At 42.1% G+C, this 25,178-nt stretch overlaps 2 protein-coding genes and 1 long non-coding RNA gene across 4 annotated transcripts in view; all 3 read left to right on the top strand.

Moving 5' to 3' along the window:
* Positions 1 to 62: 62 nt before the first annotated feature.
* On the top strand, positions 63 to 8,542 carry fkbp8 (FKBP prolyl isomerase 8). Of its 2 annotated transcripts, none has more exons than XM_040040087.1 (9): positions 63 to 234; positions 775 to 1,036; positions 1,167 to 1,336; positions 1,451 to 1,539; positions 4,232 to 4,452; positions 4,648 to 4,820; positions 4,906 to 4,983; positions 6,837 to 6,974; positions 7,131 to 8,542. In XM_040040087.1, the coding sequence occupies exons 2-9, from the start codon at positions 787 to 789 to the stop codon at positions 7,215 to 7,217; spliced, it is 1,206 nt and encodes a 401-aa protein (XP_039896021.1). In that variant the 5' UTR covers positions 63 to 234; positions 775 to 786; the 3' UTR covers positions 7,218 to 8,542. The 2 variants fall into 2 exon arrangements, with proteins under 2 accessions (XP_039896021.1, XP_039896020.1); XM_040040086.1 differs by lacking the exon at positions 63 to 234 and adding an exon at positions 282 to 526.
* Positions 8,543 to 9,649: 1,107 nt separating this feature from the next.
* The window catches only part of ell (elongation factor RNA polymerase II), a 33,658-nt gene continuing 18,129 nt past the window's right edge, over positions 9,650 to 25,178 (top strand). The window contains exons 1-2 of the mRNA XM_040040084.1: positions 9,650 to 10,049; positions 23,331 to 23,375. Coding sequence (XP_039896018.1) covers positions 9,915 to 10,049; positions 23,331 to 23,375 — 180 coding nt within the window. The 5' untranslated portion in view covers positions 9,650 to 9,914. The remainder of the gene's footprint in view (positions 10,050 to 23,330; positions 23,376 to 25,178) is intronic.
* On the top strand, positions 10,058 to 15,219 carry LOC120738687. Its single transcript, XR_005697040.1, has 2 exons — positions 10,058 to 14,654; positions 14,687 to 15,219. It is a non-coding gene; the product is annotated as an uncharacterized LOC120738687 (long non-coding RNA).

Genomic DNA, 25,178 nt, shown 5'->3' with positions numbered 1-25,178 from the left:
TAAATTATGAATAAGCATGAAACATCCAATAAACGTGCAGGGTCTCAAGGTTAACAGGAAGCAGCCTGCTTGGGGCTGTTAACAGATCGTGGCGAAGTCAGGTTGATATTGGTATGCAGCGACACATCCAGGTCTCACTGGCTTCATGTTCCCCAACAGCAACCTAACTTCAGCACTGCGAGCTAAAGGAGACTGCTCAGAACCAAAACACGGCTCTTCACAGACAATTTCAGGGTAAGTGTCCGGTTATTTTGATACAGGCTTTTTATTATAAAATCCCTAACTCTGACTCACTCCACCGGGGATCGGTATAAGCAGTGATAAACACTCAGAGACAGTAAAAAAAATTGCTAATTTAATGCTGACAACTAGTAGCTAGCTAGCTGTACATCCTCGGCTAACGTGTGCTAGCAGCAGCCTGCCATCCGTGTGGGAACACATGACAGCAGGGCAACTTGTTAGAAACTTCTGGAAACGTGTGGTTGGCTTTCTTGCTGTAGAACAACAGTTAACATGTAATGTTGAGGTAAAATCGCATCACGTCACGCTAAAATCGATCAATAATCCCGATCGATTCAGAGCGAAAGCAGGTTTTATTTCAGTGCTGTTAGCCTGTAACAAGCTCAGTGGTGTGTGACTGACGGGGGATCTTTAAACACTGTTTTTGGGCTTTAATCTGAATTGGAATCCGTGTTTTGGGAGGGCACACACATTAAGAGTTAGGCAAAGGATCATTTTTGACGTTGTCTCCCGTCTTTTTTTTTTTTTTACCAGAGGGGTCTGCTAATGACTGACAGAGAGGAGATTATGGAGTCGGATAGCCACGATAATGCGCAATCAGCAAAGAAGAACAGCAAAACGTCGCTGTTGGACAGCGGAGAAGACTTCGAGGTTTTAGATGAGGAAGACATTGACGACGACGAGCCGCCTCCTCTGGAAGATGCCGGGGAAGGGAAGGTGAAACCCACAAATTCAGAAAATGCAAACGCTGACCCCGACCCTACAGGTCAAGTCGATGAATGGATGGATGTTTTGGGTATGTAGGACCCATGATGTGCTCCACAGCAGTGTAGGCTGTGCTGCACTTTCTTTGAATAGTGATGGGCATTGAGCCTGATATGGACAGTGGTCAGTGTTGTAATACATGTGACTGTGTCTGATTCCAGGTAACGGGCAGTTGAAGAAAAAAGTCCTGAAGGAAGGCGAAGGGCGAGACAGTCGACCACAGAAAGGACAGAATGTGAAAATCCGTCTTAAAACGAGCCTGGTGGACGGGACTTTAGTAGAGGAGAAGCCTGATCTCGCTTTCACTTTGGGAGATGGTGATGTAATCCAGGTAAAGACCTGTTAGATTAGTTTATTAATGCTCTTTGCAGAAGTTTGTGTGCGGAATTTGCACACTTCATGTGTGATTCCTTAATTTTCTGAAGAGAGCTTTTCTCCTTTTCAGGCACTGGATCTGACAGTCCAGCTCATGGCGATGGGAGAGGAGGCGCTCATCCAGACTGATGCCAAATATGCATATGGTGCCAGAGGAAGGTAAGGAAGTGTTTGAGGCTGTTTTTGCATCTTGTTATTTTTAAACTCTTTTGTATCAAAGTTTAATAATGGCCCTCTCACAATGCTAATTCATTTAAAAGTGGGTTTCAGTTCTCTGTCTTGTCCACTTATCTAATGAAGCTTTAGTGACTTTCTGATCACACTTCGGAGAGCACAGGTCTTGGCTTGTACCACCGTTTCTCACAACAGTTTTTAGAGTTAAGTGAGGGTTATCGTGGCCGATAAGGCCGTATCGGCACATAGCTAATATTAGCCGATCTATTGGTGTGGTTCTAGTTAGAGGTTACAAAATGGTTTATAAAGAGCTTTAAATTAACCAATTAAAGCAGAGGAATCCTTCTACAATAATGCATAACAATAATAATCTCACAGTGATTTAATATTGTAACAGGAACAGGGAAAACCCAACAATCAAACAACAAAAATCAAAAAGTAATTACCCCCTAAACCTGATAACTGGCTGTTCCACCACCAGGCATTTGTGATGCCTTCAGTGAGTCTTTCACGTCACTGTGGAGGAACTTTAGCCCACTCTTCTTTGCAGAAATGCTTTAATTCAGACACATTGGAGGGTTTTCCAGCATGAACGGCTGTTTAAGGTCCCGCTGAAGCAGCACAGTCTGATTTAAGTCCAGACTTTGACCTGGACACTCCAAAACATTCATTTAGTCTTTCTGAGCCAATCAGAGGTGGACTTGCTGCTGTTTGGATCATTGCTCTGCTGCTTGATTTCACTTAATCTTCGGGACATGAAGTGATTTGCGGACATCCTCCTTCTGGTATGGAGCAGAATTCATGGTTTCCTCAGTTACAGCGAGACGTCCTGGAGCAGCAGAGCCCCCCAGACCATCACACTACCACCACTGTGTCCACCTGCTGCTGGGATGTTCTCTTTATGAAACGCTGTTAGTCTGATGCAGATGTAACAGGACTCAAACCTTCCAGAAAGTTCAGCTTCTGTCTCATTAGTCAGAAGATTTTCCCAGGAGTCTCTGGGATCATCCCACTGTTTGTTGGCAGATGTGAGACGAGCCTTTGTGATCTTCTTGGTCAGCAGTGGTGTTCTCCTTGGACTCTCCCATGAAGGCCATTTTTGCCCAGTCTCTTTCTTATGGTTGAGTCATGACCTCTGGCCTTGTTGTTCTGGTTCTTCTGTGACCTCTTGGGTGTATTTTGGTAGGCCGGTCACTCCTGTGAAGGTTCAGCACCTTTCCCAGTTTCTCCATGTGTGAATAATGGATCTCTCTGGTTCACTGGAGTCCCAGAGCCTCAGAAATGTCTCTGTAATCTTTTCCAGACTGATGGATGTCAGTGACTTTGTTTCTCAGCTGTTTCTTTAGATCTTTTAGCCTGCGTCACTTTGTCAGACAGCTTCTATTGAAGTGATTCAGCAGCTCTGACAGTGATCAGGCCACAGTTCATTTATCATTTCACAAGGGGAGCAGTTACTTTTTCACACAGGGCAGGTAGGTTTGGATACCCCCCCCCCCCCCCCCCCCCCAATTAATTTAATCTGAAACATTGAAATGTGACAGATATGCAAATAAATAATACATTGGGAAGGGGGAAATACTTTTTTCATGGCACTGCACACCCCGTCATTCCCCACAGAGCTGCCGAGTCACACTGGTTTGTGCAGCTCTCATCTTTCTGATTTTTGTTTATATCGCCCATCTCGAGAGAGACACAGAGAGGCGTTGTTGTCTGCCCGGTAGCTGGTGGCATCTCAAAGAAACGCTTTATTGATGCTGCGCATTCATTAAACCTGAGAGTATTTTTAGACTCGCGAACGCAGCAGTGTTTAATCGTCTGACTGTGGATGTATCTAATTACTGCTTGTAAACTTTTAATGTAATGTTTTCAATAGCTGCAGAATACTTTTATATAAGAAAACGTAATAATATCACAATGTTAAAAAGTACTCGATGAATGAAAATGCTCTTCCACACTTGTGTGTGTTAATAAAAGAGAGAGGGAGCGAGTGAGAAGAGTGATGCTGTATCACTGCTGGTCTTCAGTTCGTAAAGAAGTCCATGTTTTTATTTCAGAAGATTTTTAGGTTGTGGTTTTGTTTTTGTTTTTTTGTTTTGTTTTTTCCTCATTTGATTATGTGGTTCTTTGATGCAGTGCTACATTGTGACCATAATGAAGTTCCTAACTTTCATATGAGCTGAAAATTGAAGGAAAGCTGTAGTGCTCCTCTGCACTGCAGGCTTTTTCTCTTTTCATTATGTAGAAAAGTGCAGTGGTTTCTTTCCTCGGACCAAACTACCCTTCATTCAGCAGTTTTAATATTGCTGCCAGAGGCTGCTGTTCTGTGGAGATTTTTTTTTTTATTTTTTAAGCATCTTTTTAGAAATGTAAGTGATCCATCATCAGGACGCCTAAAGAATTACATCTCCAAACGCTGAAGCAAACCTGGACGGCTCTGTGCACAGGTTAAGCTAATCTCTAATGCAGACTTAAATGTCGATTTAAAAAAAAAAAAAAAAAAAAAAAACGCATCCTAGCACTACATTTTAAAAAGCTAAACCTACTTTTTACTGTACGAAAAACGGTTTTCCGTTCTATGCGGGGACATGTGACAGGTCCTGTTTCCTGTGTAATCCAGTGATTGTTGACTTTTACTCTCTTAAACCCTGCCTCTGATTGTTTGTCTTTCCCTTTCTAGTCTTGAACCTGCAGTTCCTGCAAATGCTGAGCTGTCCCTAGAAGTGAAACTGCTGGAAGCTACTGATGCTCCAGACCTGGAGCTGCTACCCCCTGCGGAGAAGATTGCCCTGGCCAGCCAAAAGAGAGAGCGGGGCAATGCCCATTATCAGCGCGGAGACTACGCCTTTGCTGTCAATTCGTATAGCATTGCCCTGCAGATAACGGAGTCTAGTTCTAAAGGTGAGATCTGCCGATGCTCACGTTGACGATGCATTCCTGTAAATTTGGATTTGGCTGTTGTAGTGAAAAGACATTATTAGCTTAACCAATGTTCCTCTAATGTAATGACGCACCATTTGAATAATAACTTGCACTGTCCTTTTTTTTTTTTTTTTTTTTTTTTTTTAACTTCTTCTTCTTTTGTTCCTGCTGTAGTTGACATCACCCCCGAGGAGGAAGAGGGGCTTTTGGATGTGAAAGTGAAGTGTCTAAACAACATGGCTGCTTCTCAGCTGAAACTGGACCACTACGATGCAGCGCTCAAGTCCTGCGTGTCAGCACTCGAACACCAGCCAGACAACATAAAGGCACTTTTCCGCATGGGCAAGGTGCACGTAGCTCTCGTGCTTTCGGTTTCCTTCTGTCAGTAAACTCGTTGGTTCTCTTATTCACGGGTACCTGTGTTTGCTTTAGGTGCTGGCCTTGCAAGGTGAATTCACAGATGCCATCCAGACTTTAAGGAAGGCACTTAAACTGGAACCAAGCAACAAGGTATTTTTGGCCATCCATTCTCTTTCTCTTATCTTTATCAGGGTCCTGCGGGCGGTTGGGTGAGCGCTATCTTAGCTACATGAGGGGAAAGAGGCGGGGTAGACAGGTCGCCAGTCTGTCGCAGGCCTAACACGGAGACAGACGAGCGTTCACACCCACATTCACACCTATGGGCAGTTCAGCATCACCAGTTACTTTGGACTGTGAGGGGAATCCAGAGTACCTGGAGCAACAGTGCTAATCAACATGGCTACATGTTGTGGTGTTGACAAATAACTGTGTTCCTATGGCCAGCAGATGGGGCTATAGGGTAAAGTATCTCTATTTTTAGAGCCAATTGATCAATTTAAGGGGTCCATCTCCAGATTGTTGATGTGAATAGGTTCTACTCACATCCAGCACATAAACAGTGTTTCTGTTCTGCTTATACAGCCGGGTATACGTGGTTCTTTGGCTACGCGAGGCCGTTTGACGAAACTCGTCTAAACGTGTGGGCTTCTTGGATCAGCTGTAAGCTGCAGCAGCTTGGTGCTCGTGCCCAGAACTCCCCACTTCAGTCCTACACAAATCTGTCAAACAGCACATGGCCTGCATACCTCTTTTCAGCCAACACACACAGTGCAAGTATAATGGAGTGTTTCTGCGGCTCGGGTGAATTGCTAAGTTAATGGGCCTGTGAGAGTAGTTGGGGAAATGCAGCTAAATGTCTGATATCTGCAAATCTGAAACAAGTACAGAGGTGTAGCAAATGGAATAAACCAGAGGTATTAAAATGAAACGTACCAAAGCTACATTTAAAAACAAAGTAGATTAAGAAACTGAATTAAACCGGGGGGAGAATTCAGATTTCATAAGAGTCATCATTGTGTGTCACCATGTTTCTAATTTGGTGCTATATTTCCCTTTTTAATGCTAAAATATGCCACAAAAACTGAAAAGACTCCTTAAATAACCCGTGTTCTAACAGCAAGAAGCATCAACAATACCGCGGCACTCTCGTTATAATAAATGAGGCGGTCTTGGACAGGCGCAGGCGTATGAAGTGACAGGATGACGCACTGTCGTCCTCTTCTCTAATAGACACACTGTCTGCTTTTTTTCTTCTTCACTGGTGTCAGCCATTCACACCCCCATCTCAAACTCGGATGCGTGAGAGATGATTTTCCTGTCTATTTACTTTTTTGAAATGACATGCGGATATGACGGGTCCAATTTAGACGGCCTTCGAACGTCTCAGCACAGCGTTTGGACACACGTGCTCCTAGAACAGGATGTTTAGTTTACCCTTATCATTTCTCTCAGGGACAAGTTAGTCATCTGTCAGTTTTGTGTCTTTGGTGAGCGGTTGATGGTACCATTGCGGCGTCTTAGGTGGAAACTGACAAATCCTTTGTGTTGAAACATTTCCACAGACAGAATACACGGTTAAGTGAACATTACTGTAAACTCAATCTTTGATCAGGTTGTTTTACTAAGTAGAAAAAGTTTTTGTGTCTGAAAAAGCTAGTTTGCTTAGTCACTAGCAAGTGACTCATGTAGCAGACCATCCTGGAACAATAACTAGACCCATATCCTGGAATAATTGTCACCATGTGGGCAAAATGATTTCTTGGAAGACAAAAACATGCATACACAAATCAAATTTCATGTTTCACCAGGATTCGATTATGTTAAGTGTTTCATCAGTACTGAAAAATATTGGTCGTATTCCTCTTGCAAAGCTGTGTTTTCTGCTTATCGTCGTCCTGACGTACGTGGGACGCAGAAATCGGCACTCCGGCTGCGTGTCCTGCAGGTGTGCTAGACTGAAGAGCAGCTTTGAATCGTCTAATTGTCTCGCCTGTTGTGTGCAGACGATCCACGCTGAGCTCTCCAAGCTGGTGAAGAAGCACTCGGAGCAGCGGGGAGCAGAGCAGGCCATGTATAAGAAGATGCTCGGTAACCCCTCTGATAACAGCAGCACGCAGAAACCACGCGCCAAGTCTTCATGGGTGAGACTGTCGCTAAAACACAGAGTTAAACCTGTGGTTCAGACTTAATCAGTATTACCAATAAAACAGGATGTGGAGTTTTGTTTGTTTGAGCTTTTCAGTGAGTCAACAAATCATTCGACTTGCTTAACATGCACTCTACTTCTGTTTCCCCAGGGTCTCAGCTGGAAGTGGCTTTTTGGCGCCACTGCAGTAGCCATCGGCGGCGTAGCCTTATCTGTTGTCATAGCTGCTAGAAATTGATGCGAACCTGTAGCGACGGCCTGACCAGTCCCACGCAGCGGGCCAGCCGAAACACAAAAGCACATCTGGCAGTGCCTTCTGACCTTTGGTCAAAGGAGGTGGAAATGTCAGTCGGTCAGTTGCCTCTTCGCCGTCACTCTCTCCTCTCTGCTATGTTTGAGAACTTTGTGACAAATTCGACGTCATCGGTAATGATGTAATATGGGAGATGTAATTCCAACCTTGTAAATGTGTAGGTTTATTAATATCTGTTGTTTTGAATCTTTTCTTTTGCTGCCATCGTTTTTCCAGTCTGGTAGTTCAAAGCGATTATCGGAACGCTGAAGCGAAAAGTGTAAAAATAGATTTAAGAAAAAAGAAATCAGCTGCTGTGAAATGTTACCATTTGTTGCTATAGTTCAGTGTCAGATTGTGCATTTGAAGTAATATTTATTATGCAAGAGACACAATTTCACTTTCTAATGGCGCACACACGCACGTTTCTAATGATGCTCTACATTGTGCACTACCTCTGTGACCCTCTGTACTAATTCTACACACATACACACTATTATTGAAACACCTGTAGAGCAGTACTGCAGTCTTTGGATATGTTTAAGTTGGTGGGTGTACGCTGAAGTTTGTGGGGGTGCAGAGAGATGGTCTTAAAATTGTGCCCACGTCATTAGGAACTACGAAGGAGCCTGCGAGTGAGAAACGCCTCACGAAGAGTCGCAGGTAACGTAGACACCTCTCCGAAAGCAGAGGGAAAGCAACAATCAGAGGCAGCATACATTATTTAGCACATGACTGCGGGATTACATTTTAAAACCAGGAGATTTATTCATGCTCTGTCATGTGTACCATCATTCAACCGCCAGAAAAAGAGAAATGTAGATATATATATATAATATATATTTTCCCCTAATTGAGATGCAGTTTTTCCCTTTAAAGTGACAGCAGAGTACGGTACAGGTAATTTCTCAGCAGATGGGTGAAAGTGGAGTTTATTTTTCATTTTCAGTAAATTATACCTCAGTATCACAATTAAGACCAAATGTTGAAGGATGATTCTCTGAAGGCCATGTTGAGTGCGTGCGTGGGTTTGTTTTTTTTCCACCTTTTGTAATTTTTTTGTGTAGTTTGCCTTAAATTAAGTTCCATTTGGTGTTAATTTATTTTACTGCTTTCCTACCTAGAGTAAATACGACTCCAGTAAATCTGTGCTTTCATCAGAGTAGCTGGTAGCCGCATCGACTCGTAACACTTGCTGATTAAAGTAATTATGCCATTCCATGCATTTGTTAATTTTGTATTGATCCCAATAAAACATGTCGGTCATGAGACTACGGTTTCCTTTGTGTCACTTTCTGCAGTTGTGTTTCACAGATATCGACTGTTGCACTGATTCATAAAAGGACCGCAGCTGCTCTACTGCATCCATGTCTTTTAATAGAGAACGTGGAGAACATGCTCCAGATCATCTGCCTGTTTTCTTCTGCTTTTCTAAGTCAGTCATAGTTGGGCAGCTCCCTTCTGAGGTTCCTCTTAGCATCTCCAAGCAGCATCCTCTGTCACACCAGCCCTCTGCATGTTCTCCTTCCCTACATCCATGATCCTCCTCTGGGCTGATCTTTTCCTCCTGCCTGGCAGCTTCATCTTTATCATCCTCTGTCCAGGATATCCACTCTCCCTCCTTTGCACATGTGCAAACCACCTCATCTCTCTGACTCTGAGCTGTCCCTCTGTTGGACTTATTTTCTGTACTTCTTTCATCACAGCAGCTCTCACTACCGGCTTATAAACCAAAATCACCCTACTTACACTCACTTCTATACCTCTCTTGTGCTCATCCGCCTTGTTTCCTCTTCTCATTGCAGCTTCGCTGTTCCACCTATCACCCCCCTATTCACACACAGGTATTCTCTCTTGTTCTTGACTTTTATTCCACTTCTCTCCCGTGCATACCTCCACCTGCTCCTTGTACATGTCCTGCACCTCTCTCACATACAGTCACTCCTGACTTCCTCATGCAGGATCATACTGCAGGATCACACTGCATGAGGACACTCATCTCTTCTCCAAGACACGGTGAAGCTCCTTCTCCATCAACACATCTGGAGTGCTCCTTCTCAGCATGAAGCCAAAACATCACAGAGACAGTTAAATGAATTAAATCAGAGATGGAGTCGCTGTCCATGTTTTATTGGTTTACAAGCGGACATTCTCGGGTGTTGTGACTATACCCAAACCATCATGGTGTGTGTGTTCTTGCCTTCAGACATTGACGTTTCGCTGACGTAATCTGATGACCTATCGTTTCCCTCTACCTACGCGTTTCTGCTGGGCAGTGCTGGTTCATATAGTCAGTGTATATTTTTCAGTCGTTAATAAGATGACATATAATTACAAAATATTCAGAAAAGAAAATCAAAGTCATCTAAAATATCAATTAGTTTTAAGTGTTCAAAATATTGAAACAATTTAACATCGCTCAGTTACCAAACTTATAAAAGCAACACAGGTGTGACGCTGTAAAGTGTCATCATCATCATCATCATCATCGTCGTCGTTATTATTTCTGAGCAGACACTCGGGCTTTGCCCACGGGGCTTCCTCGCTCCCAGGCTCGTTGCTGCATATTCATTGAAAAGCACCGGGACTTCTCGGTTTACGGCAGAGCGCGTCCGTGCGCGTGGTGGTGGGAGCGAGAGCAAGATGGCGGCGCTGAAGGAGGAGCAGTGTTACGGACTGTCCTGTGGAAGAGTGAGCAACGGCAGCAATGTCTCCGTGTTTCACGTCAAACTCACTGACAGCGCGCTGAAGGCGTTCGAAGCCTACCAGAGCAGCAGGGTAAGCGGCGCCTTTTCGGTTCCGTGCCGTCCCGGTCGGCTCCCGAAGTCCGTGCTGGCGGCTGTGACAGGCGGAGGGAGGTCGGTCCCCGCTCCGCCTGCCTTCACGCTGAGGTCCACGGCCGGTTCGGTTTGATGAGCGTGTAGTTTAGCGAGCCCCGGCTGTGGCCGGGTGCTCGGTGGGTTTTCCGTGTTTTTGTAGCTACACCCAGACACCCCTCACTCCAGCCCGGTGCCACTGGACCCGCAGCCCGCTTACTTCATCGCGTTGTTTCAGCCTCTCTGTGTAAACTTGGTATCGGCCACTTGTCTTGCTTAAATACGTCTTTTATAACGTAAAAGAATTATCAGTGAAAATTAGTCATTTATGGCGCGTGTACAGATGTTTCCAGAAAGTTTGGTACCCCTGTCATTTCTCTCCTTCTGTTTTTTTTTTTTGGGGGGGGGGGGGGGAACCTTGCTAGCTAAACTAGCCATCAAACTGCCCACACATGAGGGTATCTGGTGCCGTCGGTTATCTGAGCCCTGTACGCTCACTTTAAGCTGTACACCTCTCTCAAAGCCTTGGCTCGGCTGTGAATACTTTGGAAAAGTACTCGGTATTCATGCGAAACATGGGCATTTTTTTTTTACCCAACCCCCCCCTCCTCACATCCAGTAAATGCTCATCATGTTCAGTTTACAGCTTTAGACATCGTCTGAAGTTACTGGACACTAGATTCAGCTCGTGGGTTTCTGGGTTGCTTTTTGCTCTTACTCGGCTTCTTGTGTCCACAGCTTTAAGTCTGATGGTGGCCATCTAACGTTTCAGCTTCTATAAATATTTGACAGGGAAAAGCTGACAGGCCAGGAGGAAAGGGCCTTATCTCCAGCTTCAGTGGCTGTGTACAGCAGGACTGCAGCTGACAATCCACAACAGTAAACTGTGACAGGGTGGCCACTAGTTGTAGGAAGAGGTCTGCCTAATCAAATACAAGGCACATGGAAGGAATGAGCATTAGAAGGTATCTGTGATGGTTATATTAGGAAATGATGATCATTTAGGACTTTGGTGTTGTGATTTAGAGATCTGTTAGCAGTGCATTTGTCCACAATTTTATCAAAACACATGCCATGTGAGCTTTCTTACGTTACCCGCTGAAAACGTGCCATACCGATTGTCCACTGCTGTTACCAGCCTGACTGCTTCCCATGAAAACTTTCATCATCTGGCATCTGCCTCCAGTCTCGTGAAGGAGGCAGAAACTTATTATTATCTCGCAGATCTTAAGCTTTAGCGTTTAATCATGCCTTCCTGATATTTCCCAGGGGTGCAGGTTAAAAAAACAAAACTTTAAGGTGAGAGTTCATTGCAGATATGAATGTTAGATTAGTCAAGCAAATTGTTAAAACTGTGGAACACTTGGTATTTATTTGGCAGAAATGCTAAATTAACTGATTATTATGGTTATCGATGGGTGAACCTGCCAGAAAATATCTGGCAATTTATTTGATTTTTAACTTTTTATCTGTCCGAGTTATTTAAACCATTAATCTAAGAAAATGCTCTCCTCACAGCTCCGTCTGTGTCCTGTGCCTGTTCCACGGTGGATGTCAAACTCTTCTGTTTGACAACCAAGCTAAATTTTCCACATGTATTTTTCCCAATAACATGACTCTATAACCCACCAGTGGGGAGAACCGCTGCCCTTCTAGTACGTTCGTTGGCCAGATGAACGTTATGGCAGTTTTCTATGAGCTGTGGGAGGTCACAGAGTGCCATTGCTTACTGATTTGGTAACACTGTCTTAACTGTGGGACTAGGAAATTCCCTTAGGAGGCAGCTGGTCGTTGCTACCTCCCGAAATGGGCTCCAAACACTGAACTGGCAGAGCTTTGAGGATATACTGCTGCCCAGTGCTCATCCAATCTGCAAAGGCTCAAATTTGCATTAAACGACTCAGAGTACACAGGAAATTGGTCAGCTGGAAGTTTCCTTTGATAACATGGATGTCAGAGGAATTGAAAACGTGTTTCACAATCCAGAAGATGCTCTCCTGAAAGTGGCCCTTGAACTGACGTACAGACGTGTTGCTAAACTCGTATAGCTCATTGTGAGATTATCCTGACCTCTTTCCCTGTTATTTGACTTAACAGGGAAAGAGTTTACTCACAGTTTGAATGACTGTGCTACTGACTAATCAGATGTGTGGACGATATAGAGAAGTGAGTGGTTTTGGAGTAGTAAGGCGATAGAAACTTTGCTGCCTCATTGTGGGGATGTTGGCTCTTGGCGGGCTCAACGGTTCACGATTCGCATTCAAACTTTTTGTGTTGAGCGGCATCTCTGAGGTCGGCAGGTTCTGAGCTCTTGCTTAGTTTTGGGATTGCTATATGCCAATAAGCACAGGACTGCAGAGGCAGTTAAGCACTGTTTTTATGACTTCAACGGGTTCATTGGACAGATGATGAGAGATTATTAAACCACCCATGTGACACAGAACAGTCCTGCATAGGTGTGCACGTGTGTCCTCTAAAGAAGATAATCAGTCTTATAATGTTAGTAATGTAGGTGTCTGCTGTGTTAATTACACAAATGAGAGCTTTACATATTTAAAAGCACTGGAATGAAATCCAAACAAAGGCTAACACTGGGGCTCAGGAGCGGTGCTCTTCTCAACTGAAGACCCCGTCTTCCTACATTCACATGCCATAAATTGTGGTGAGAGTTGTTGGACTGACGTCAGTTTGGGGATTCTTATTTGCCTGTGGTTGGCTGTTATCCGTTTTCATTAGGTCATAAATATAAGAACTCTGCCTTCATTTGAATAAAAAGAAATCAACAGGATCATCTGAGACTGAAGCTATGTGCAGTTTACGCTCCCTTTGGTCCGTACGGTCTATCTCTGCTGTTGTTTCTCAGAAACATCCCTATCACTCATGCCACTGCCTCAAACCTGAGCCTAAATTGCCTTCAGTGTTGCTTTTTTCCCCCCTTAGAGTTCCTGATTGTTCTAACATTGGCTGGCACCCAACTGCTGGGGTGAGCTGGTAGAGGAAGAGAGGTGAACTCTTAATTGTGTCATAGTGAAGTCACTACACGCTTTGCTTTGTGGGAGAGCAAGAAATTTTTAAAGGCTTATTGATCACATTCCTCTGTAAGCTAACAAAATACAAAACACGGGACCAGACGGAAAGCTGATTCAGTTCATTTAGATGCCGTATTAGTCTAATAAAGCATGTCTTGTTGCACTGCTGGCTGAATGAGACGTGACTGTCAGCTGGGGCTTTTTCTTGGTACGTCTGAGGACATGGTGAACTGGAGCTTCTGCTACGGGACTGCCAGCAGAGACTCACTCGCTTTTTTTTTTTTTTCTTTCTTCTTCCTACTAGCTGTGACATAAGCAAGGAAATGAGTAAGGCTACCCGGCATCACTGAGCTGAAGGTTATGGAGAGTACAGATAAGTTTTGAATTATGTCTGCATGACTTTTATAGCACAGTACTAGGAAAAAACAGCTTGACTAGTGTGCTGAAATAGTACTTGGGGGTTTTAGGTTTTTTTTCCTTATCTCAAAAGACAGTTTCAAATCTAAAACTTAACATGTCCATCCATCAAAGAGACAGCCTTTTGTCCAAAAGCCCCCATACAGGTGCGTGCTCTCTCATGCACACAGACCCAACTCACGCCTCTGTTTTGACAATAGAAATGCCCAATTGACCTTCGTCTTAACGACAAACTCACTTCTAATTCACTTTTACACCACTGTCATGAGGTGTAATGACTTGAAGACTTTCACACAGTATCTGCACAGGGAACCAAGCTTCGTTCGGTAATGATAGATTTTACAAACATTTGGCATGATAATAACTTAAACCAGGAATACTGGTGAGGGGTAGCTAGTCCCAGTGGCATTGACAAGTTATTTGTGTTGTAGTGAGAGGAAAAGAATGAATTTTGTATTCATGAGGACAAACATCAGTGCTGGCATCAGTCCCGTGATGATCTATGGTCTGGATTTATGTGCAGTATATTCCACATTTTATTCGCTTGAAGTCCTGAACTTTATAAAGAGTTGTATGAGATGTGAGTGCGCTCCGTTAAGTCTAGTTCTTCATAACCTAAAGTGGCATTTGTCTGATACGTGTAACCGAAAGCATGTTTTGCCTTTGGAATTGTCAGGATAGAAAGTTGTTGAATTGCTCAAATTGTTGTCCAGAGCTTAAATTTCTTCTCTAGATAAAGAACTTTTGAGTTTCTCCATCATGGGTGAAAAATTGACACCCTTTCTGTTGTTTTTCATCTGTGAGGATAAGTTTTAACGGTGTAATTCTGAATTAAAGCACTTGTATCTAAGGAAGTTGTAAGTAAGCTGGGGGCTTGGCCACCTAACCCCGTCTCAGACCTTATGGGAACGGTAGGGGAGGTAACAGAACCTGGGTGGGGATTTTGTTGCATGAATCCAGTTGGCTAATGCCAGCGCTACGGTTATTTAAGGAATGCTTACTCCTCAGTTTCAGCAGAGCATGGGACACTGCAAGAGATGACCATAACCACTAAGGCCAAATACGACTCTAAATGTCATGGTGTTCCTGTGCCCTGTGGCAAGGTTACCACAAGTGACAATGTCTCCATGACCTGGTATGTCCTTTCCAAGAGCTCAGTCAGTGCATGGGTCATGGTTTGGTCTTTTAATTTTTAATCATACGTGGAGCATCATAAATGCTTAAAATAGGCACAAATGAGTAGTGTGACTGTGGCGCCAGAACAAATTATATGCACATTTGAGTTTTATTCACACATAACCTTCGTTTTTAAAGGTGTTACTTCGCTCAGTGGGTTGTAGCGATAAAGAATAAATGCCCAGACGTAATACATGAAAGACTGCTTCATCAATTCAGAAAACCTGAATTAGGCTGGACCTTGAAGAAATATCTGCCAATTCAATGCAGGCTTTTCCACATTTGAAAAGACTGAGTTTGAAAGGAGATTCCTCTTTTATGTTCACGTCTATCCTTGTGTGTGTTTCTACCTCAGAAAGCAGGTTGGAACACACAATAATTATTCTCGTGTTGGACCTCCGATGCTGTTGGAGTAAGAAAACTGAATTTTTCCATCTGTAGGGTGTCAATGTAGCTCAACTACATACACTGGACAGTGTTTACACTTTGCATGTGCTAGCTCAAAGATCAGTTCACACAGATTAAAATTAACAGGCTTCACAGTAGGGGTGCAACAATACTCATATCGATATTGAACCGTTCGATACAGTGCTTTCGGTTCGGTACGCATATGTATTGAACAACACAAATTTTTTTTTATTTATTTTATCAACTTTTCTTCTGACGATGCTGTCTGTGTTGAGCGCTCAGTGGATCTGTGTTCGACTACTCCGCCTAGGCTGCACTGTCGAGTGCAGATCCACTGAGCGGAGCGCAAGCTAGCAAGACAGAAGCTAAGCTGCCTCAACGCTACCCGAAACTGAACCTCCCCCACCCTCATTCAGATCTGGCGTTTGGAACTATCTTGGTTTTCATGTGAAGCATGACCCTGATGGTAAGTGCGTCATGGATAAAAGTAAAACAGTATGTCGGATGTGCCACGCAATGCTCAATTGGTGGGAACTAGTGCGTTAGCGCAGTTAGCTTGTTAACATGTTGACGCCGTCCAGCCCCACGCACGGGGCGATCCGCGGTAACTCGTTAAAGGAGATTTGCCGCGTTATGGCGTTAATGTCCTTTTAACGAGATTAACGCTGACAAAACTAGTGGGAACATAACTAATATGACTGCACATTTACACCGACATCATCCTAGTGCAAAGACAAGTGGAAGCAGACAAAAACAACAAGCACATGATTCTCCTTATGGGGACCTGATATGTTTAAGATGCTGCTGAGAATATACCCCAGAAGAAGTGTATAGTATAGCTTTTATTTTGGAAAGAGCCATTTCTCTGTACTAAACTCTCTTTTCCAAAGATGAGTGATTTCTCCGTCAGATAGATTTAATTTTTTGTTGTTTCAGCAACATTAAATATAAAAACTGTACTTTTGAGTTAAAATATATATTTATAATTTTAATAAATGACAAATTAAAAAGGCATGAACATTTTTTTTTTTGTATCGAAAAAATATCGAACCATGACACCAAAATATTGAACTGAACCGTGAATTTTGTGTATCGTTGCACCCCTACTGCACAGTTCACAGGTCGGTTGCACAAATGAGGTACATTCATTTCTTACACTTTTTTTTTTTTTTTTTAAATTTAAATAAGTAGCTCTGAGCTACCTCCAACCATCATTGCTACTTCCCAAACTCAATATATTACTGTAAGATCACGGACAGATTACTTTTAAAAGCCAGGAAACGAAGAACAGTGCAAATGTGGTTTGCATGGCAGTGGTTAAGTTGTCACAAAGCTGTACGGAGGGTTGTCCAGCTGTTTTTACTCTTCACCAATGATGCAGCATTATTAAAAACATGTATTGAATGTACTGCACACAGATGTGGTCAAGATAGTGTGCTGAAGTTCAAACTGGGTGTACTACGTGTTACGCATAATACTACCTGAGTCCTACGCGTAACACGCAACGTGTACGGGCAATTTTGACAAATAAAGGATTAACTGATTGGATCCAAATGGGTGGAAATGTGATTTAAGTGACTGTGAACATGGTTGCTGGTGCCAGATGGGCTGGTCTGAGTATTGTTGAATCTCTGCCACAAAGGCCTGTCTCAACGTAAAACACGGTACAAGCTAGTATTTGCAAGGTATACCAAATAAAGTGTCCAGTGAGTGTACAGCTGTGCATTTTCTAATTGAAGTATTGCGGAACCATGGTGATTTGTATAGCTGTCTGTTTGGAGTTCTATGAGATCCCCTCAAAACTGCGCATCTGCATTAATCCCTGGATTCCTGCTTGGAAATTGTAAAACTTCTCAAACAAAGCTGGAAGCCCGCCTCTCATCATCAGTAATGATCCATTGTACAAATTCAGGTCAGTGTGAAAGAGAAGTTGAAGTTCGTGGTGAAATAGAGGTCACAGCCCAAGTGGTCATAAAGGGATTTCCAGGGATCTAAAAATATCACCCAGGCTGGAAAACTGTCAGGAAATGCCAGAGACAATGACCTTAAACGTGAGAATTACCACGTTTTTACCATTTTAATTTTTGTAGACCTGTTCTCTGAACTCCCTGCACACTGGTACTATATAGTCACCGTTGGTTACATATTTCATAGTGTTCAATTTGCAACACTATTATCATAAGATTTCATTAACTTACTGCAGGAAGCTCTCCTATTGCTACACTAGTAATCTCAGTATTTAAAAAAATCTAACATGTGGTTTGTTGCTGGCTGTATCAACATGGTGTGAGATGCGGCGACCAGTCTCTTCAGCACAGCCTGAGTGTTCATATCGTTGCACTAATTAAAAAGTCCAGCTACTACTAATGATCCTGTTTATTAAAAAAAAAAAAATCAAAAATCAAATCTTAGTTATCAGTCCAGGGAATTCAGCCCAGCTTAATGGTCTTAAGTGTGTAAAAGGTTTATAATGACAAATGAAACATTTTCTGCATAATTGGTAAACTTACTGTTTTGCCCATTTGCTTGTTTTTGCTCTTCTGGAGCCTCTGAATGCCTGCTGAGTCTCCACTTTCACATCACTTTTGTCAAGGCCTTAGAAGAAGAAGACTATTTGAAGAACTTCTATTAAGATCTTAAATGAGTTTAGTTTGTTTTGCTCACTTCACTTTTCAGAGAAATGTCTCTCTTTGTAATGAGACTGCTTTCTGTTTTTATACTCAAGTTTTACATACATGTAGTAATTAAACAGAGAATAAAAGCTTAGGGTGACACAAGGCGTAGTCTTGTGTTTTGTTTTGTTTTTAAATTGTTGTTCCATAAGCGTATGTTTAAAAAAACCAAAAAAAAAAAAAAAAAACCTGTCAGATGCCATGTGCAGATTATGTGTGCACCATTTCTTTGTTGCAGGGCTAAAGTAATGCTTCAATTCAAGCACGCGATCAAAAGAAGCTCTGAATCAAAAGATGGAAAACTTAAAACCCTTCAAAGGGTTTCCTTCTAGAGGTGAAGATCTTACAGTAAATGGAACACAGAGTTAGCCCAATTATACGTGTGTGCTATTGTGCTGCCACCTCTATTTTCAGGGTTTAGACACGCAAAAGAAGCACTGCAGAAATGCATGCACACTTTGTATTATGACTAGGAACACCCAGTACCAGTTTACCCCTGCAGAGTACATGGCACATAGTGCTCTTTCCACCTCTGAAATCCTAGACAGGTGGAGCACCTTAAAAGTGTGACAGTGATGCAACTAAACACCTGACTGCAGTCCTACCCATGGGGATTTAGTCCTGGCTATTCCTGTGCACATTCACAACCAAACAAAGACATGCCTTTACTTCCCCTGCAGTCTGCATTGTTGGAGAGTTGCACTTGTGTAACTAATCAAATTCACATAGTTTCTGCGTTAATCTGAGTGGTAATTTCCTGTGTGCCATCTAGTTTTTGACCCTGTCACATTAATAGTCAGGAACCCCTTTAGATTTTTGTTATTAAGCTTTTAAAAAGATTGTGGCCAAGTAGGCTAATGATGTGTTTAATGAAATGTTTGGTAACTCTGAGCAAGGTTTGATTAGGAAATACCAAAATCTCACTAACAAGATCTTAAAAGCTCAGGTCAGGGTTTCCTGTTGTTTTTCCTGTTAAGGAGGACTATTCCAAATTATAAGCATGCTGAGGACTTCTCACTGAATAAATATCTGAACGGATCATTGACAAATTGGATAACTTCTGAGGATGTCTAATGCAGTCAAAAGCTGTGGCGTCAATAAAAGGAGCTAAGCCTTCTTTACCCCAACTCTTAATTTGCAATTAACTTGATCTAATGTTTGGAAATCAGATTTGAAAAGATGTCTTTCATGAATTGTTTTTCACATAGTGTCTGATACTCCCTAACTGTTGGATGTAAACATTGCATAATGTATGAGAGACTCCATTCTGACTGAGTAATACTCTGATGCAGTGCAAAACGGAGCTGTACTAAAATCAGGTGTGCCCCAGTTGAGGTTATAACATAAAAAGCGTTTGACCTCCTCCCCCTCCTCTTTCTTTAGAAATGAGCACATGTGGTTAGGTTTGAACACTTTTCTGCAGTGACTGATGAGGTGTGAAGACAGGCAAAAGTTAGTCTGTGTCCTGCTTCTCTGCACGTCCAAAACAAGCGGCGGTAATGTGAAGTAGCACTCCGTTAGCTATGTATTGTGTTTGTGTTGTGGATGGGGATGTCGCTTCAAAGCTGGCCATCAATCGTACGTTACAGTTGAAAAGGACTCGTTCTACATTCTTTTTGAAAATCAAGTTTTAAAGCATCATTTGCTTTTTTTAATACTATAGGGGGAAAATAAGCACTCAGAAGTTAAGCTTTCATTTTGACAGATTTTTAGTTTCTTCATTAGCTCTTTGGCACCAAGTCCCTGCTGGTCCTCATTTCCTTGCTAGTAGGCACTGTGTGGGGACATCCGCATGCTCAGTCTGAGGCCAGGAGCTGTACTGTGTCCCCAAGGTTAGCTCTGTGGAACGTTCTGGGCTCAGGTCCCAGAGAATAGTGACATGTCAGCAGCCCATTCAAACGAACAGGCTGAGGGTAGCAGTATGTTAGCATTGCTGGGAGGGGGAGGGCATAGGGTGCTAAAACTGGTGCTGCGTTAAACATTGCAGGGGGGAGACCGGGGAGACTGGCTCCATGAAAGGTGTGGTGTCCCCGGATAGGCTGTGCTTTTTTTATTTTCTGTTTTTTTCCCCCTCTCTTCTTCCTTTCTTTTGGTTTCTAATATTATGAGTTTAGTACAGTACAAGCAGAGTTGCTTTGCCAGGATTACTTCGCTTCATTCCCTTTGTTCCGCAACAAAGTCTTTAACTTCAAATAATAGAACTAGAGTCTCTGAGACACTGCTGCTTCAAGTAGCAGTCTTTCTTTTTTTTTCTTTTTTTTCTTTTTTTTAACAGTGCATTATGTTTAACTAGTAAACAGTGAACACACAGCAAGGTTAAGCTAGGCTTTTAAAGCTGTTACCAGAAACCAGTTCTGGAAAGACTGCATTCTTTTTCCGCATTCAGTACAGTTCAGTTAAATAGCATCAAATCACAACAACAGTCACCTCAAGGCTCTTTATGTTGTAAGGTAAAGACTCTACAGTAATGCAGAGACCCCAACAATCAGGTGACCCATTATGAGCAAGCACTTGGCAACAGTGGGAAGGAAAAACTCCCTTTTAACAGGAAGAACTCTTTGGCGGAACTGAACATGGCAGATGGCTGTCTGTCAGGAAGGTGCCACACATCACAACTTAATGTGTGCCCAGGCTGTTTTTCAGACGCCGTTGAATCTTACAGGCTGCGGTTAAGGGAAGGGAAATTAAAGGGTGTGGCAAAAGGTATTTAACACACTTCTATTTTGGATCATCAGAACAGTTTCTTTGAGTCCAGCACTCCCAGCTGAGCTATTAAGCAATAATTATAAATCAGCTTTACAGCAGACTCGATGATCGTTTTAGCAGGGATAGTGTTATCCGTGTGTGTGTGTGTGTGTGTGTGTGTGTGTGTGTGTGTGTGTGTGTGTGTGTGTGTGTGTGTGTGTGTGTGTGTGTGTGTGTGTGTGTCAAAACAAGCTAGAAACGCACACACCAGGAGAGTTAGCAAAACCAGCTGAAGCCTCCAAAGTTCTGGCAGAAGGGTTTGGGCAGGATTTGCACAACTTGTCTAGATTTCCTTCATAAAATGGAGAAAATTCCTTTGCCAGAATTCACAATTGTTTCCATTGAACTGCAGCTTTTTTTTTCTTTTCTTTTTTTTGTTCCTCAGAGGAGGCGGACCTTTATGCTGTTGAAATGTTGCTTGGGAGTTGAGTATAGTGTTTGACATCTGGATTACAGTGGATTACAGAAATGAATGGAGAAAGTCCCGGCTTTATTTGAACGATTAAGTCATTCAGGATGGTTCAGTACAGTTTAATGTTGCAGTTGATTATGCCCTTTAATTAATTAATTTTTAAATAGTTCTTTCAACCAATTTTTATGTGTAAAAACAGTTAAGCTAATAAGGTCCATTAATTGGTTTAATGGTTGTAGCATTTGTCTAAACCTGCTCCAAAGGTCCAGCATTTCTTGGAAGGAATTAAGGACGTTGCACAGGTGTGTGTGCTGTGATTGGACAGCGAGCGTTGCAGGAGTAATGTAAACCTTTTCAGGCACATGTCAGAGTATGCATGGGCGTGTCACAAGCCTAACATTAAAGGCATATAAGCCAGGTAGCACATAAAGGATCTTCGTAGCTGAAGTAACGTCACACTGGTGATTTTCAAATGTCGAGCTGATTATTTTGCAATCGTCGTAGTTTAAAACCAGATCTGATGTGTAAAGGATGGAGCTGTGTGGTCTCGCTGTAGAGGCTTGTCAAAGATGAGTTAACCATGCGCTAAAACGTATCTGTCTGCTGTTTAGCTCTAAATAGGACCAAAAAATCCACAAAATGAACATTTTACAGTATTACAGAAGACCTTTAAACTAGTGACACCATAAACACCATAAAATCATTGGAGAGCTTTTACTAAGGTGGGAAAAAAAATTTCCCACAATTTTATACAGACCGGTTTCTTTTGTATTTGAACTCTTTCAGTACCCTTCATGATGAGTTCGTCACCATGGTATATATCAAAATGTGGTTTGATGACCATCAGAATAGTTTGTGGGCTTTTCCAAAGGTAGTTGGATAGGCAGAGACCATCCTCACTAGCGTCTGAGGCATAGCCAATCAACTTTGTCCATAAGAAATATGCCAGAAACCACTCAGTTCAGAAAGCTTCAAGAGTTCCTCCCAGTAGGCTTATAATGGGTAGAGACGTGCAGTCGTTCTGCACCGGCCGTTATGCTAGAAATGTGGTCCATACTATTAAGGCCTGAAATTTAAAAAATAAAATGAAATTTAAGTGAAACCGCACAGAATAGCAACTCAGTTATCTTTATATGCAAGTGCTAGATCTCTGGGTCAGGATCAGGCAAGAATACAAAGCATGTTGTGTCTTTAATAGGCTTACCCTCTCTTGAACTTTTTAGTACTCTCACTTGATCACATTTAATCCACTAAAGCAGCATCAGAAAAGCCAAAGTGCTGTTTAAATGTTTAACGGTACTTACAGTACCCACAGTACCTGTAATTGTGAGGCTGACGCCCCAAAAAGGCTTCATCTGGAGCTACCGGCACTGTCAAAGGTCCAGTTTAGGTTGAAGCAAACAGCTGATTGATTAATTTTGGCTTTCTGTGCCGCTCCCTGCTTTGTCTTAGCGTCAGCACCAGATTTGTTTTAAGAATGCACATGTAGTAGTATTATTATTAATTTTTTTCTTTTTCTTTTTTTTTTTTTTTTTAAATCCCCCAAGTCCGGGAATGTTTTTTGTTTTTTTTTCCACTTTTTTGAGAATCGTTAAACTGAAAGAATTAAAATTTATAAGAAATGGACTCGTGAGGAAACGCAGTTTCCCTTGAAAGCATTCTGGAAGCTCTGTTCTGTGCTGCTTTTCCCGTGTTTACAAAATTATTGCTGCTTGTGGGAGGTCACAATTTTGTCACTTTAATTTTGTGATATTAAATGGGTTGTCTCGCTCACGTCTTTTTTGTTAGAAAGTGTGAAATGGTCTGTTCTGGTTTATTTCTGGTGTTCGTGCGTTACTGCTTTCAGTACCATTGATGTGACCATCAACTCTTCAGCATAAAAACTAATCCATACGTGTTTGTGGTCTGCGGCACATAGCATGCCTTTTTAAAAGTTCTCTTCTGTATTGTTTACTTGAGCCATAAGGTGACCACATGATTGCAGGCAGCTTTTTTTTTTTTTTTTTTTTTTACTGTTCTTGTTCTTCCTCATTTACACCCGTGACTGCTTCTGCTTCTCCAACGTTGGGCGGATTTTTCACAGTCTTCCCCATCTATCACAGTTCATTTACACTGGAATAAACAGATTTCACCCGGGTCAGGTACAGGAGCTAGCAAAGTGTCTGGTATATTTTCTGAAGACAAAGGACGGAAATGATGATGGCTTTACTTTGTTACCATCTATTACCATTGTTACCATTTAATCTACTGCTGACGGTTTCAAAATCACATTTTTGCCCTCACTGAACAGTTTTAATATCCATACATGAGCAGTTAATTAAAAAACAAAAGGTGTTTGTGGTAACTTGGCTGACGTTAATTAATCTTTTTGTTTCTTTTCACAGGTCCTGTCATCATCGCCATTGATAAGATTTAATGGAAACCAAGGGGTAAGAATGTATTCCGCTCCGTAAACACACTACTATACCTACATCATCACCTCAGTTTTATTACAGTTGACCTTGTTGAATTATCGCAGGTATTTGCCACTTTCAGTTTCAAAAGATGTCTTTATTACACATTTATCAGTCATTTTGTTAGGTACACCTATCCATCTGCTTGTTAATGTGGGTATCAGCCACGTGGCAGCAATTTGATTCATTTAGGCATGGAGAGGTTCAGTAATAGGCAGTTCTCTGGGTGATAAATGCTTTATCGATGGCAGAGGACCTCGTTCTGAAGACGGTGAGGTGTACTTAACAGAATGGCAGGTGATTGTATAACGCAGTTCAGATTTTCAAGATGATTTCAATGGTGACGCACCCAACAAGTTTGCTGTTTCTTTGTAAGCATGACACTGTGTGTGAGTGTGAGAAGTTAAAAATATGTTAAATGTAATGATGCACTCCTTGCCATTGTGTCATGTGCTGTGTAAGCGCTGCTCGACCTTAAAGCACTGTTGCCACAGAACTTGAGGCAGCCGTTTGGCCCTGTTGCGATGTTAGTCACGTAAATTTGTTTTCTATTGCTTCTCCTTCCAAATAACGTGATCTGACAAAACTGATTAGTAGGGGAGAAAAAGAAACCTCTTGCAGCGTCATGTCCTCTGCCTCTGTCTTCATACCTATATTCAGACATATTATGAAAGCAAGATAAAGGAAGGCTTGTGTTTCATGTGTACTCTTTGTCAGTCATGTGTTTGTCCACAGTGGGAATTTTGATGAATGATGTTTGATAGTTTTATCATCTAAGTATCATACAGGACCCCGAATGTCCTGTTAACATTGATCATCTCCACTTTCCAAATCTCTTTTGAATTTTGTCTCTAGTACAAACTGTAACTGAGTTAAAGTTTAAAGTGCGCTTATTAAAGTGATCACATCTAATTTTGTTTATTTGAAATTTTAAAAATTAATTGTATTTATTTTAACCAGAGTTGAGGCTTTTCTGATTTTATTTTATTAGATTGTTAGATTTATTTGTCCAAACTGAAAAATGGTCAGATTGAACTACTTAATAGTTCAATTCAGTTTTATTTACACAGCACCAAATCACAACAACAGTCGCCTCAAGGCTCTTTATGTTGTAAGGTAAAGACTCTACAGTAATACAGAGACCCCCAACAATCAGGTCACCCATTATGAGCAAGCACTTGGCAACAGTGGGAAGGAAAAACTCCTTTTTAACAGGAAGAAACCTCTGGTAGAACCAGGCTCAGGGAGGGGCAGCCATCTGCTGCAACTGGATGAGGTGAGAGAAGGAAGACGGGATAAAAGACATGCTGTGGAAGAGAGACAGAGATGAATAAAAAGTATGATTCACTGCAGAGAGGTCTACTAACACATAGTGAGTGAGAGAGGTGACTGAAGAAGAATCACTCAATGAATTTGGAATCCCCCAGCAGCCTACACCCATTGCAGCATAACTAAGGGAAGATTCAGGCTCACCTGATCCAACCCTAACTATGCTGTAGCAAAAAGGAAAGTTTGAAGCCTCATCTTAAAAGTAGAGCTAGTGTCTGTCTCCTGAATCCAAACTGGAAGCTGGTTCCATAGAAGAACGACTTGAAAACAGAAGGCTTTGTTTCCCCTTCTACTTTTAAATACTCTAGAAACAACAAGCCTGCAGTGCGAGAGCGAAGTGCTCTAATGGGGTGATATGGTACTATAAGGTCATTAAGATAAGATGGGGCCTGATTATTTAAGACCTTGTATGTGAGGAGCAGGATTTTAAATTCTGGATTTAACAGGGAG

Source organism: Simochromis diagramma, unplaced genomic scaffold, assembly GCF_900408965.1.
Source record: "Simochromis diagramma unplaced genomic scaffold, fSimDia1.1 OVJJ01000026.1, whole genome shotgun sequence".
NCBI classification, from domain to species: domain Eukaryota; kingdom Metazoa; phylum Chordata; class Actinopteri; order Cichliformes; family Cichlidae; genus Simochromis; species Simochromis diagramma.
Note: the sequence above shows the minus strand (reverse complement) of the source record. Positions and strands in the feature narration are given on the sequence as shown.